Source organism: Phalacrocorax carbo, chromosome 5, assembly GCF_963921805.1.
Source record: "Phalacrocorax carbo chromosome 5, bPhaCar2.1, whole genome shotgun sequence".
NCBI lineage: Eukaryota > Metazoa > Chordata > Aves > Suliformes > Phalacrocoracidae > Phalacrocorax > Phalacrocorax carbo.
In genome coordinates, this window is record NC_087517.1 from 58,695,787 (window position 1) to 58,711,469 (window position 15,683).

General features: G+C 43.0%; 1 protein-coding gene across 6 annotated transcripts in view; it reads right to left on the minus strand.

Annotated features, from left to right (window-relative positions):
* DENND2B (DENN domain containing 2B) overlaps window positions 1–15,683 on the minus strand; it is a 184,687-nt gene that overhangs the window by 31,877 nt on the left and 137,127 nt on the right. For all 6 annotated transcript variants that reach the window (XM_064452672.1, XM_064452671.1, XM_064452668.1 and 3 more), the window contains 5 exons: window positions 15,411–15,455; window positions 12,861–13,045; window positions 12,094–12,203; window positions 10,197–10,266; window positions 388–465 (listed from right to left, as the gene is read on the minus strand). In XM_064452672.1, the coding sequence (XP_064308742.1) occupies window positions 388–465; window positions 10,197–10,266; window positions 12,094–12,203; window positions 12,861–13,045; window positions 15,411–15,455 (488 nt within the window). The remainder of the gene's footprint in view (window positions 1–387; window positions 466–10,196; window positions 10,267–12,093; window positions 12,204–12,860; window positions 13,046–15,410; window positions 15,456–15,683) is intronic.

The window sequence follows — 15,683 nt, forward strand, 5'->3', positions numbered from 1 at the left end:
ATAGATTTCACTTATCAAATAATCTTTTTTATTAACCTCATCATTCCACATTGGAGTAAAAGTGGTACTGGCCCATCATTCAGACTGTGGATGCCAAGAATTACAGTGCAGCACAGAACGGCTTTAGAAAACAATGGAAAAAACTTCAGCCAGCCAGATCATACAGACACTCAGATGTTTTTTGAATCAAGTTCTGCCTCAGCCACAGAAGTAATAAGACATTCTTTGATGAACTCAATAATAAGGATGGAATATTCAAAACAGCAACTGTAAAATACAGTTATCTCCCATCAAAGGAAGAAATTCTTCTCGCCTCGTTCATCACTGCAGATGTGTCTCAGTAAACAATCAAATTAAAAAGCAATATTGAAATAAAAATCTTCTTACCTTGGAAAATAAGTCAAAGCATCCCAGCCGGCTGATGACACAATAAACTTCAGGTAGGCGTGGGCCTTTTCCACTTGGCTGGTAACAGTAAAAAGGAGATTGAAATTACATATTAATTTGGAGGCATAAGAATATACACTTCTCTCTCTCATCACACAGTTGGCCATCATTTGACACCTTTCCGATCCATTTCTCCATCAAAATAGCTACTCTTGGAAAAGCATCATATTTCTTCCATGACAGGAAACTAAAAAGCATGAAGAGTGCTTATTCACTTTGGAAATCACAGTGCATTGGAGATATATTGCAATATCACTCCAGCTAGCAGCCATAAAAGCACATTTAACTACAACTGTAACTCACGCCTGTGCTATCATTGTCATCTGCTCCTGCTGTGGCACGAGGAGTGGGGTCACCCTGCGGCCATCTGCTGGGAGATGAGAACTACAGTGCTAAGGGAGGTTATGATGATTTTAGTTCCCCACTCATTCCATGATGTTTAAAGAGAGCTCAACTTACAGAAAGCAAGCTCATAGACCTAAACAAAGGCAAGCTGCATGAGCTAAATCATTAACTTCCTCAGATTAAAGCATGATAAACATGAAACTCTTAAATAACTTAACAGTGGCAAGTATGAACCAATTATGTAAATCCCTTCCATCCCCCCACCCCCAAAAAAAACCCCAACCCTATGAAGACCATCCTCTGTAACCATCCTAGAGAAGCAAATGGTTTAAATTGGCATGACTGGCCTGAATTACCTCAGCATACTGGACTGTGCAACCCTGCCTATACAACTGCAGGGAAAGGCCTGTCAGTACTCTTTGTGAAAGAAGGGGACAACCACTTGCTGGATTCAGCTTCTTTACTGGAAAAGAAGTAGAATTAGGCAAATACTGAGCACTTTGGAAAAAACATCCTCACTGGCAAGGTCCTCAGAGCAGAGAGCTGGTCTGCCTATGTCCTGCATGTGTACAATGCGTGCAGAGGGCAGTGACATCCATGCATAGCACTGTATTTTTAATAAGCTGCAATGCAGCATTCCAGTTTTGATAGTTGCAACTGATTTTCACCAGATCAGCGGGCACACACTTCCTAGGGGCTGTTATTTTAACAAGGCAGCTTGTTGACTTCAGATGCAGTCACACATAGTCCCAAGATACATGCAAGGAAGTCCTGGTGCTGCGTCGTCCAGGAGTTATGACCATCACAGCACAGAATGACTGCAGGTACGCTAGTGAACTCCAGTACCCCAGCAGCAAAAAGCTGAAAGTGGGGTCTGAGACAGTAGGCAAGGCTGCCTATTTCCTTGCATCTTGTGGAGTCAGCTGTGCTTGTGCCACATGGAGTGAAAATTGGCTGTAAAAGAATCACTTGGCATCACTTAGCCTCTTTGCGCAGCTGTACATTATTGATATGCAGCAGTGACAGAATCATCTCCATTAATAACAACTCCGTGATAAAGGAGCTCAGTCACTGTTTCCATCAGTTTCTGCCCACTTCTACATTTAGCCAAAATGGCTGATCGTCTCCTCTGTATCCACATAGGCGGCCAGTATATTTTTACCTTTGTCTCATCATTAGACTCTGCTGATACAATGATTAACTTCTCCATAGTGTATTCAACATTCACATACCACACAGATGTCAGTCAAGGGAAACTGAGGGGTAGCTGTGCTTTTTAAATCTGAATATTGCAATCTAGACTTGGACAGTCAGCAGGTGCCTGCCTGTTATAATAAAGACCACAAAAAATACCAAAGCTAAGTGAATACAGATGATTCTATTTCTGGATCAAACCTGCTCACTACACGTCACATCTCTGAAAAAGCAGAGCCCTTTTTTGTCCATATTAGGTATAAAACCCTTTCTAAAGGCACTGAGCGATTATATCAAGCATGTGGGATTTTGGTTAAAATCATTGTGTCAAATCTGCAGGAATGCTGAAGCCATGCCAGGAGTCTTGGATAGCTCCCAACCAAGAGCTGCCTCACTGAGTGCCAGTAAAAACATCACATTCCTGGGTCATCTATAATACCAGAAACAATAACTGCTTAGCACTTACTCAAAGAGTCTTCTTTATGAAATATCATTGCTTTCAAATGTCTTAAAGGCTACATGTCTCTCAGAGCTGGGATTCTTCCCTCCTTGCACTCATTGTATAGGACATCCTTTTCTGTTATTTCAGAGACTTTTTCTTGCAAACAGCACAGCCTCCCAGATGTGTACAAATCATCTGTACGAGGCAGCAAGCAAAAGCCTCAGGCAGAGCCATTCTGAGGGGCAGGACTTCTCAAATTTCTAACACTGGCAACTCTTCACATAACCTCCCCTCTCAACTGTTAGTTTACACCTCAAAGATGGATCTAGACCACCTGCTTATTGTGCTTTAGTTTGCTTCTTTCCCAGAAAAACACCATATGGGACATGACACTCCTCCCTTCTCTGCCTGGGCCCATCTGTCTTCACTAGGGGAGTCTTAGGCACTGGGTCTGGCCAACAGTACTCATTTAACCTCCTCTCTTCCCAGAAGAAAGTGCTTCCAAGTTGCAGGCTGTGCTCTACAAGGTAGCTACAAACCCTTGGAGTAATGTCCTCCAAGGCTCACTCTTCCACATAATGAATAGGTCCAGTTCAGGGAAGCTGTATGGTAAAGCAGCACAGCCGAGAGGCATCTGAGTGACTCTGCCCTGATGCACTGCACTCCTGGAAGATGAGGGATAGAGGGGATGATGTTTTGGCTTTGATTTCTTTTCAGTTTGTTTTCAATCTGTTTTCATGGTGTTCAGGACATTTTCAGCCTTAGTCCAGTATCACAAACGAAAATGCTAATGAGTTTTTTTGATTACAAGACAGTTTCCCAAGAGGATGAACATAAACAGACAAGAACTTGGCTACGAGATGGGGGAGCTGAGATCTGCATCAGGGCTGGTCCACAAGTGGCTCAGTCTTTTTTACAGTGAGTTTAATCTGGAGTTTACTGACTAAAGCCCACTCCAAAACCTGTTTTGGCAGGAGAAACAGGAGGCTTTTGCTCCAAAGAATAAGCTTGCTGTTTTTCTCTTCAAAATCACACCCCCCTGTCCACATGCTTGAAATCTAGGGGAGCCTTCAGAGATGATCTCCCAGTCTGGCACAGCACTGAGAGTCTCTCACACACTGCACACGCCTGCTTTCAAAGCAAGGCAGGCTGTCCCTGCAGTGTGCATACTCGCCAGCAATTCAGACACATAACTCAGTAGTTTAGGTTTTTAAGATACTAGGGATGCTGTGGCTTGTCAGGAAAGTTCCTGGTTTCACAGCCCTAGAAATAACTGGGGAATGCTAGTCCCAGCATGTTGAAATCAGAGGAACCAAAGCAGTGGAAACCAAACACAACAGTTTTCCTCCTGCGCTTCTACTCCCAGCTTCTCCCATCTACCTGAAGATACACTGTGTGGAGAGGAAAGGCAGCAAAAACACACCTACCAAACAGCAAGAAGGAGAAACATGCACCATAGTCCTATCTGCCATCTCAAAGAAGCAGGAGTGCAGCAAGAAACAGACTAGCATCAACCTGAAGGGCTGTGCTCCTTCCTCCCAAAATGGGACAGGACTGAAATCTTCTAAATAATTCCCCATAAAGCATTATTAGGAAAACTAGAGGAAGCAGTAAGGGCTGACCCAAGGCCAGGTGAAAAAGGACCATCACAAATGCACAGCAGCAGCTGAGTTGTCTGAAGAAAGAGGCCTTTGCAAAGCACATGCATGAATTCTGCATAAGCCTCTAACACCCTGGGCTCCCTTCAAGACCAGAACTGTAGATGCTTCAATTGCAATTAGCTGTAATTAAAGCAATAATCATATAACAGAGATAGTACATAAAAATATTTAAATGACAATGCAAATGCCATTTTCACACACACATTGTGTAACGTTTACTCCCTTCTGCAGGAGAGTGAAAAGGACACTATTTTAATCCTACCTGGCTCTAGGACTGTCTTGATCTTGGAACAGGGAAAGATGCAGATTCAATCCAAATATTAAAGAGGGAAATATGGTATTCCTGAATAACCTCCCAGCACATTTCTCCTGCTCAGTTATATTAGAGCCACACACAAGCTGATGGGGTGCATAGCTTGAATGGATGACACCAAGAAGATACAGGACCTTCCCATGAACATTTTTCTGCATATACCAGGTAAGGCTTGGCAGTTTCAGCAAGAGAGAGACATACTGAAAACCCAGCAAGGCTCCTTCTTGGGAAGTCTGCTGTTTTGTTGCTGGCTTAATTTAAAGCATGACAGACCTACAAATATAGACACTGAGAGCTAGGTTTGCAGAAATCAGGTTATTGTGTCAGATCAGATCACAATCACAGCCTCACAAACCTGGCCACACAAGCCCTAGCTTCACCAGCGAGCCAACATATCCAGAAACAGGGATGTGTCCTTAATGGTATCAGGAGTCAAAACAATCCAATCTTTGGGCGTCTAAAATTAATAAGTCAGTCACAAGCCAGCTTCTGTAGCAGCTCTTGATTCCTTATTAGGGCCAATCCAAATTCAGAACATGAGAAAACTGGGTGTTTTAAATCCAAAAGCTTATCTTAAAGTCTTCTTGGTTTATATGAAACATTAACTTTTAATGCCAGAGCACCCAATGTGCACAGGGCTGTCAAAGGTGCTTGGGGGAGGGTAGGATGGAGGGAAGAAGGCAGAGGGAAGAAAAGGTTTTCCAGTGAGCTTTTTTCAGTTCCATAAACATTAGTCTGCATCCCACAAAAGTTGCTTTCACAGTGTAACAAATTCCCCTCTCCTGCCCCAGCAAATGCAGAATGAACTAATCCCACCTAACGACTGTGTTCCATGTTTTAGTGTACACCCTTCATTTTCAGGCATCTGCTCCTCCACTGACTCCTGGGGCTGGCTTGTCTTAGCCTAGAAAAGTGCTAGAGGCGCTTTCTTTATATGAGAGGGAAGAGAGAGGTAGGATAGAGTGAAACAGACCCCGCAAGTTTTCATATTACTTCTGCAAGTACAAAGTTACCAGCCAAGAAATCCTGACATTGTCAAGCTTTCTGCTCTGAGAGCTGGATCTTCTCAGATGTCTGCCCTATATGATAGAAATGTGTCTCCTACTGTTCCCATGAATCAGTTGCCAACTGTGGCAATGAACTGCAGGATATTGTTTTGAGGATGCAGTATTTTATACTCCAGTATTGCCCCACTAGCTAGAACTAGCAGCAACTCCCATGGCAGTAAAGCCCAAGATGCTTGTGAAGATCCCATAAAACAGCAGTGTTCATGCCATGACTGCCCCCTGGGACAGGGGCTGGCACAGCTGTGGATCCCAGCTGTAAGGCCACTGACAGCCCAGGCTGCTGAGGAGCTGCCCTGGATCCAAGCATCTCCCAAAGGATACAGGCCTGGTGTCTCTCTGGCTGTCTACACCCTTTTTTCTTGGCTGCAGAGACTGTTCATGGCCTCCCAGTAAGGAAAGCTTTGCAGATTTTCCAGTACTGGTGGATCTTGCAGCTGAGGCTCTGTCAGCAGAAACCCACTGAGAAGGGCCCTGCTTTCACCACTGTGATCGTTGTACATCCACTGTGCTTTTACTGGGCACAAGCCTATGGGGCTGCACAGATAGCGAAGAGTTAAGACTTCACTTACACACTTTAGAAAGCAATTTTTTAACAATCAAGGGAATTAATAAAATGAAATTATACACTAAACTAAATTAAAAATCTGTATTTTACAAGGTACACTCAGATTCATGTTACAGCAGCTTTACACCTGTTCCTTCCCCACTGCGTGCCCCTGCTGTCCCTGTGCTCCTGCTCTTCTTTCTGCCCCTGCCCAGGTTGCTGCCCCATAGCATCAGGGGCATTGTAATGTCCACTGGAGAGGGCCATGACTGGCCACGTGAGGCTAAGCCCTCAGCAGAAACTGCTGAAATCATCCCTGCTGCTGACGTGTGTGTATCGCAGAGCCACAGCCCAAGAACAGCTCTAGAAAAGAGCCTAGCAAGTTGCTGGATTAATTAGTGTAGAACATAAAGTTAAATTAATCTGAGTTATTAAAGAAAAATGTCTTATTTGCAGTAAAATGGATAGTAGTAAGAGTTAATATCTCTACTATATTTTGGCTTATTCCCTTTTATATGAAGATGCATACTTCTCACATCAAGTCACTAGGAAAGCTGTTACACGGTTGCCTTGGAGGTATCAAGATGTAACTGGAAAACTTTGTGCTATCTATGGAAGTGCAGATTGTTTGCTGTGGTACAATAGGTTACATTCCATTCTATTCCTGTTCCAAAATGAAACAAAACAATATAAATACATTTAAAGGGGATACTGTGCAGGATCTGTAGTTCAAACAGAACATAATTGTCACTGTATCCCTTGAGGTAGTTTTGGCAGGGTTTTAGCACAAACCCCCAAAAAAGAGGGGTCTGGAAGAATCTGAAATCTGAAGGCTGAAAAGGAATAGTGGAGCACTTTGTATCACAACATGCCAAAGGAGAACAACGCTGACAAAAAGTAATTTTTTCATAGACAAAGGAACCATAACACCAACCTCCCGGCAGACACAGATAGCCATCCTCACAGGATCAGGCTGGCTGGCCCATCCAGCCATTGAGCCTGCTGCTGAGGACTGCCAAATGCTCTAGAAGGTGTGGGACACCGCTCACTGGGTATTACAAGAGCATCCCTCGCTAGGACAGCTGGGCAGTATTTCTAAGGAACTGGCTTCACAGCAGCTGGCTTGTCTTGAAGCAGAGTAGTTTGCAATGATTTTAGGGTTTTCTTACAGTTCTAAATTACACAGTATGGCCCCACCTTTCTCTTATGTAATGTTTGCCAAAAACCACATGTAGCTCCCTAATTATGGTTATTGCATTCAACAGAACTTGTGGGTCAGGAACGGGACTAACTGAAGGAGATGCTGTGCACTCCTGGACATCAGAGCCACTCTGACTGAAGCTTTCAGAAACTGCTCAGGAAATTGGACACCCAAATACAAAAATCTGCTTTAAACCCCAAGCCTCTGGCATATAAACAGTGCCTGCAGAATTTAACTCCTCCTTGTCGCCTGTACAAACTCTGTATTTGCATATATAAAATAAGAAAATATGCATGTGACTGCAAATAGAAATATCACACCGAGGTACACGTCAGCGAGGCTGTTCCACCCAGGCACTGACATTTGCAGGGGACAAGAAATTGTCTGTTGACAAAAAAATTGTGAGCACAGCTGAACCCTATGGAGAAGGCACTTCAGGTAACTACCCCAATTCCACCATTTCTCCCAGCAGGACAGAAAGAGGTTGCAGGATCCAATAACAGCAGACCTCTTTTGCTTTTGCCATTTCCCCAGATAGAGGAACACTGAGATGTTTCTCTGCACCTTCCAAAATCCTCTTCTTTCTAAGCCCAGACTGTGCCAGTTTTGCTCTCAGAAAGCACAGCAGGATTTGCCCCAGAAAGGGACAAGCTGGTAAAGTACATTGGTACCACTCCACTCTCCACCACAGGGTAGGCTGTACCAGTGAGATGAGACACGTCAGGTCTCATGTCGGGTTTTGGAAACAGATGAAACATCCTGAATTAAGTGATCTCTCAGGGCAGCAGCGGATCAGCTTTACAACTGTCCTGATAATTATTAGATTTAGCAAGACAGTACTTACTTTCCCTTTTAAAAATTTTTCTTGCTATTTGGTTGATTGATCTTTGCCCTAGCCAATGGAGGATACAAACAATTTCCAACACTGCCTCCAAACACCATTTATATAAAAGTGTGTAGTATTGGTTTAATTCTGTTCCCTGTATTTCCTACTATGCTAACCTACCTTCTGCACCAGCTGAAATTCAGTGTTCTATTTTTAACGTAGGGTGGATTTCACTGAGCCTTAAGTGAGTAAAAAAAGCCTACATTAATCCTTCATTGACAAATTAATTCAACATTCCTGTGTACACAACTTTTTTATTGTGACTGATTATTTCAGTGTCAGCCTAGTCCAGGATCAACTGTTTTGCATTTCACAAACATAAGCTCTGTACATGATTCCAAACTTGCTAACATCCCCAGAAATATAAAAGTCTTAAATCACTTTACCTGCTAAGGTTGAAACAATCCATAATTTAATTCTAGCCAGCATTTTCTGAGGTTTTGTTATTTTTTTCCAATATACCTTATTATCCTTTTAGATGACAACACATAAAAAAGGAATTGAATTGTGCTGCTGCCCTACATCTTGTTATGATCATTTACACCAGCAAGGATACCTTCTAGGTGCTCCACTTGTTTATCTCTGAATCATCCCCTGACCAGCCCTAGATTTACTGCAACAAGCCTTCATTTGACATTTCCTTTCCACATATAAACTTTGTTGTGGCCCACACTTATACTGTGTTACACAGAGTAAGCAAGTCTCTGTGATGCCACCTATGGCAAATACCGCCCACAGAACTGATAAACAAGTTTTCTGTTATGTTAATTTAAACAAAACTTCTTACAAATAGAGGAACCACAGACAGCAATACCTCCCAGACAGAGCATCTGCCGTCTGCACGACAAGGAGCTTTGCCACAGACAAAGAGCAGGGTAAGAGCAGGGTGAGGTACAGCCAGTGTGAAAGATGGAGGATGCTGTTCTAATGACAGCGAGTTGCTCTGTCTGCTGGAAGCCACTGAAAGCTACTGAAGGCAGGTGTTCCCTGCTTGGAAAGATGGGAATCATGCCAGAGAGGGAAGGAGGGGGAAAGCGACAGTGTCCCTTTCTCTTAGATAAGGGATATCTATTTACAAGTTTGCAATGCTGCTGCAGATGTTCATTTTGCACAGAAAGTATGCAAAATGCTCCTGCAGCAACCAATATCCATATAAGCCCTCAAAAAAAGTGCAGGCAACTGTCATGTGAACAGCACAGGAGCCATGGCTCCCTGCCTAGTCACTCACAACCAGCTCCAAACCCATCTGAGAGGTGATGAACATAGGCTGGTGCCATGGTATGCTTTGCTGCTATCCAGTCAGATCTGTGGGATGGACGGCAAAATCCCTGTTTGCACTGTGCTTCACCTGCCTTAATACACTTTGCAAGCCTTTGTGCAGTTTCCTCCCTACCCTCCCCAACACACACACACTCTCTCTCTCTCACTCTCTCTGTCTCTCTGCCATGCTCTCAATTTAGCAGGTGACCAGTGATTTTCCAGGTGATAAGACAAAACTGTGTAGTAGGCTGAGCCAGGTCGCCACACCACCTGTTGACCACCCCGGTCATGAGGACTGAAAAGTATCCTGAGAATGTAGACTTCCCAATGCTGGCATCAACTTATTGCATGGTCCTGAACCAATGGTGATGGTGCCCTGCTCTTCACCGTTGTTGCCCTCCTACTCGACAGGGTGGCTTATTTACCTACATCATGGACCTGCTGCAGATCGATTAGGCAGTGCATTTGGAGATGTAAGCAGCTATGCAAGAAATAAACGCTACTCACAAATGTTTAGAAATACCATATTTGCCTTTGTTTGCAGTGCTTTAGTATTTCTGATTCTGCTTGAAAGCATGTAATATAAAGAATTTTAAAAGTAAGTGCTCACATGAGAAACTTTCCACATTCTTATGAATTTCCTACAAGACTTGGGATCTATTAGATTGAGACAGCCATTACAAATTATTATTTCACTTGAGCTCCTTACAGTTCCAAATTTCAGAGCGAGCAATTTAGTTTTCTTTTAAAACCATGAAAGATACCCTCAAAGTTCAGACTGTACTTCTGAGATATTAACAGAATTCTGCATTTTGAGGTGAAGGTGATGTACTTACCAGCAGCCTTCTGCAATAACCAAACCGCCGGCTCCCATCTTCTCCAGTCAGCATGAAAGAGAAGGTCTCACTAGAAGAAAATAAATGGCCCAGATCTTACCATCAATAGCTACGATGTAGATCATTTAGAAAGGGATACTGCCTTATCCAGTGAGAGATTATACCCACTGGAGGGTCTTCTCTCCCTTTGCCCATGATCTGGACATACTCTGTGGCCAAATTCCATCAGTACTAGAGAAAAAAATATCTGCACAGTTGTGGACAACCTAGCTATCTTACTATAATAAGAGATGGGTGCTGAATTTCAGTGACATGGCAGTCCCTTGGTACTGCAGAAGGAACACAAGAATCAGATTTTGAAAGCAATGTTCAGAGGCTGTATCTCCCTTAACTTTTAGTTAGATCCTGTCTTTGGACTGTGCTTTGTTCTTAAAGGAAGAACCTTAGATATTCCCTAAGAGTAGAAAAATCATTTTCTAATCCAGAAAAAACACATTTTTCCAAAATCCGGCTCATTTTATATCTGTGTCTAGGATAAGTACCATTTGTGTCAGAGAAGTAAAACAATAGTTTAAGGCTATAATTATAGCACAGGTAACAGGATGGATCTGTGAATTTGTGTCTGGACTGAGAACCATTCCTGACTGCTTTGCAAGTTTTAAATGGTATTATACAAAACACTTCTCCTTTGTGCTGGAATACCAGGGTATATATAATTATAGCTGTATATGGGAGGGATATCTTATTTCACAAACGTGGGCTCATGAAAGGTCTGTCTAGGAGAGCAGCAGCAAAAGAGGTGAAATGTGGTGTAGGCAGGGCTGTGTGCTTCTCATACCAATGTTGCCCACACAGTTGTCCACTTCTCCTTCAGTGTTTTCAATAACTGACTATTCAGGTGCTTCCACATACTGAATAATAAAGCCAAGCAATACAGAATATAACATGATGTAAGGCAGTTGCATCTGCCTCACATAAGCCAATGAAAAGTTCCATACATATTCTTGGCTACAGTAATTCCTGCAGGTGAATGCTAGTTCCTTACCATCATTGAAAGTCCCTCTAGACACACTCTGAACAGGCCTTACTTCATTTACACATGTCTCAGACCAGGCATCTTAAAAAGCCATCTCATATTCTAGGGGAATATTGGAAGGCCCCATCTGCAGTGCTGCATCCAGCTCTGCAGTCCTCAGCACAGGAAAGACATGGACCTGTTGGAGCGGGTCCAGAGGAGGGCCACAAGAATGATCAGAGGGATGGAACACCTTTCCTGTGGGAACAGGCTGAGAGAGTTGGGCTTGTTCAGCCTGGAGAAGAGAGGGCTCCAGGGACACCTTATTGTGTCCTTTCAGTACTTAAAGGGGGCTTATAAGAAAGATGGGGGCAGACTTTGTAGTAGAGCTTGTAGCAATAGGACAGAGAGTAATGGTTTTAAACTCAAAGAGGGTGGATTCAGACTAGATATAAGGAAGAAATTCTTTATGATGAGGGTGGTGAAACACTGGACCAGGTTGCCCAGAGAGGTGGTAGATGCCCCATCCCTGGAAACATTCAAGGCCAGGTTGGACGGGGCTCTGAGCAACCTGCTCTAGTTGAAGAAGCCCCTGCTCCCTGCAGCAGGGATTGGACTAGATGACCTCTAAAAGTGCCTTCCAACACAAACCATTCTGTGATTCTATCCCTTCCACCTATTCTACTACTTCCACACCTTCAGATCAACAAGTTCTGACACATCAATGCAGAGAAAAAAAAAAAAAAAATTAAATACAGCTGCTTGAGCCTGAGGTGGCCAAGACTCAAACTGCTACTTCCTTAATTGGGCATCGGCAAGGCTGTGGCTGCTCCAGATGAACTCCATCAGCGCTGGGCAGCAAAGGAGCACCAGAGGGCTTACCTGTTGTATTCAGAGACAGGGAGCCAGTCCTTGGCATCAGGAAAGCAGAACTGAGGGATAGCCTTGAGACGCTCCTCCGCTTCACGCATTTGCTTAGTTGGTCTTTCCAGCTGCAGGGAAGAAAATCGAGGTTCAGTCAGTTACTGTTAGTGCCAGCTTCACAGAACCTCTTAGGAAAGGGAGTAACTTAATGAGCTCTGAAAAGCAACAGCCCATCAGCTTGTTCTTTATTTGTGCTTGGCAGAGTGAGGCATGAACCCAGGACAGGCTATAGATGCTTCTACAATAGAAATAATCACTGCTAGGGGGATTTTTTGTTTGTTTGTTTGTTTTCAAATTGCCTGAAACTCCCTTGTTGCACAATGGGTACTTAAAACACAGTCTTAACTGAAATTCCTTTCTGCTGCAAGAGCACAAGAGAAATGCCATAGATCAGCAAAAGCCTTTCCATAGACTTCAGAGAGTTTTGGAACAAATCCTAATAAAGCCAAAATGAGTTAGAAGTAAAATATTTAGCAACTGAATTTAAACACAGTCTTTAAAGCACCTACCATCAGGCCAAACTCTCCAGCAATGGAAAGATAAATTTGTAAACAGGGAAAGCTTTCAGCCACCTTCTCTATGTCCTTTACTTTGTAACAGATCGCTTTGGAAAAATTATGAAAGCTGAATGATTAGCTCCATTTAAAAAACAGATTTCTATTAATTTTCCCACTTGTTCACTTTATTGATCTTAGAATGAAATGTACGTAAAATTTTTATTTTACCTTGGGAAACTGATATGTCACTTCTGGGAGGTAAGTGTTTTTAGAGGGCTTCTTTTTCAGTGACACTACCACAAAATACTCAAATAACTCCCGTTCCTGCCATTCAATCAGCTCCAGTTCCAGGGTTCGATAACTTGGAGCCCTCTTCAGCATTGACTGGATGTGCACTAGACGCTGGGTATGAGCTAGTGGTTAAAAAAATAAGAAAAAAGAAACCGATCATTACCTGGGACTGTAATGTGTATGTGTAAGCCACAGCCATTCACAAAGGACTTTCAGTTTGCCAGTGTATTATTCCAAGCACGTTCTCCTTCCAAAAGCAAACCTTCATACTGTAGTCTCCCTCACTAATTGCATCCATAAATGAAAACTCTCTCCAAGCATGGAAGTGATGCAACACCAAGTTACTGAAATAATTTGCAATTCAGCTGTTACTCTGCCAAAGGTCTGCTTTTTCTTCACACATAAAACTAGATTATAAATCCTTATGTGGGTGTGAAAATGGACTAAGGCCTCCAGGGTGACACATCTCAGGCCTGACTTGGACCTGGTTTACATTGGTGAAAAACAGTTCTGTGACCTGTCCCTACATAGCCCAGCTTTATGCTCAGAACCACTGAAGGTGTATGTTCTTTTCTACAGCACAGGCATAGTCCATAAAAGCCATGGAATGATCTGCAGGGGGAGGGAAGGGGTAAGCAGGAAGGGGGAAGGGGGAAGGGGGGGGGAGGGAAAGGGAAAGGGAAAGGGAAAGGATGTGAATTGACTCCTGTGGGATTGCTTTGCTTGTGACAATTCAATTGAGGGGGAATATTAGATTCATGGTTACATCCAGTCCTGGTTCAAAGATGTGCCTTGATCCAGAGGCTCTTTGCTAGATGTCTATGATGGACTAGTCAGTAACATCATTACCAGTTCTGGTAGAACAATCAATGAAAACAGCTAAGTAAGACTGGCTTCCTGCATGCTCTTCCCCACCTCTTCACACCAGGATCTCTGTGCAATGGTAAATTAATTATTAGCAGCACATGTCAATCCCTTAAGGCTAAATTCAGTCACACTGCCAACAGTTTGCAAAAGGCAGACTGTCCCTTGTGGTAGGGAAATAAGATGTCACAAGCACTTGATCAAAGCAGTAATTAATTGACAGGAGGAAAGGGAAACCCCTTGATGACCAGCTGTCATACAACTGGCTCAACAACACAAAAATTAAAAATTATTTTTATAAAGCACTTCGATCGTAGTGTGACTGCGCAGCTAGGAAGCTAAATCCCAAGAAATAACCTGCCTTTACCTGCCTTGAGGTAGCCCCACACTGCCAGCCAGTGCTTCATATTAGCAAGAGGTGAAACCAAAGAGCCCACACCAACAGATGGGGACCCAGTGAATCCTGTCGTGCTACATGTGACAACTGGATCTTTGGCTCAAGGCGCTCTGAGAGTGTCAGTGTAACTGTAAGGCCATGTAGGAGCAGTTGGTGAGTGAGCCATCAGAATGAAGATCCTCCATTCCACAACAATGGGTAAAAAAGCTCCCCAGTTTCCAGTGAAATCAGAATATCTTCCCAATAACAAGAGAGAGTCCATGCCCTGTCTGTCTTCTTTCATGGGCCAGAGCAAAAGCAACCCCTATATTTTTTTGACAGAGAGAGAAACAGAACTGAAAGTGCTTTTGGGCTGGTACTTGTCTACAAAGGAGCAATGAGACTTTTTCCACACATCACTGAACAATGTTGCAAACAGCCTGTCTTGGGTGGTCTTGCCACTACCTATCTGGAACAAATGTTTCCCTAAGACAATTTTTTCCAGAAAGTTTTCCTGCACGAACAGTAAGCAGGTGACATCTGCAGTAGACAGGCACAAATCCTTGCCCCTTATCTTATAACGACAGCTCTGCACCTTTTTTCCCCCCTTACTTACTAACAACATGATAGGTTTTTAGCAATAAAATCTGTTGTTGCTGCCTCCAACTTTTTTATAGTTCTCTCTGTGTATCAGGACTCTTGAAAATGAGGGACTAATTTTCTGGCCTGGCTCAAGCAGAGTTTGTGCAGGTGCTGTGCACTGATAAAGGAATTTCTACAATTTGGAGACTGCAGACATATAAAAGAGTATAAGAACTGCTAAGCTGGATCAGACCCAGAATCTTTTCTCCAACAGCAGCTAGTTGTAAACACTTAAAGCAGTGTATGAATAAGAAAAGACCATATTTATCCAATCTCATCCCTCTAAGTTTGCACCCAGTAGTCAGTCTGGAAAACATCAGCATCTATGAAGTGGCTGACAAAGCAAATCTATCAAAGGTGCTGTTCTTCATTATACAATGCAGTTGCCAAATCGTTGTTAGATCCTCACAGCTCATTTTGTCCTTGCTTTTCACATTCATGCTCCTGTGTTGGAAACTTTGTGAGCTCTGAAATAATGGAGTTAACTTAGTTCAAGAAGGAAAATATAGGCCATGGACAAGAACAATGTGCAGTAGCAGGAGGATGTATGTTGATAAGGTCTGTGACAGTGGCTGACTTGAAGTTATTGAAGCTTGATCCCTTACCTTTAAACCTGTCATCTGAGTCACTCTCACTCTCACTGTTCTCATCTGCAGAGGAAATAGAGGAATCAGTTAATGTAAAACCAAAGCAAACATAAACTTGGTTTACTGTGGTAAAACTGGAAAAAAACATATTTCACACTGGACCTTGTGATCCACACATGCTCTCTCCTCAGTTTTAAAACATCCTGAAATAAACAATTTGAATGACTCTTTACATTGTTTTTTCCTTGGATTAAGTTTCAGTTTTGTTTGAGAATAAGAGCTTCGTTTTGA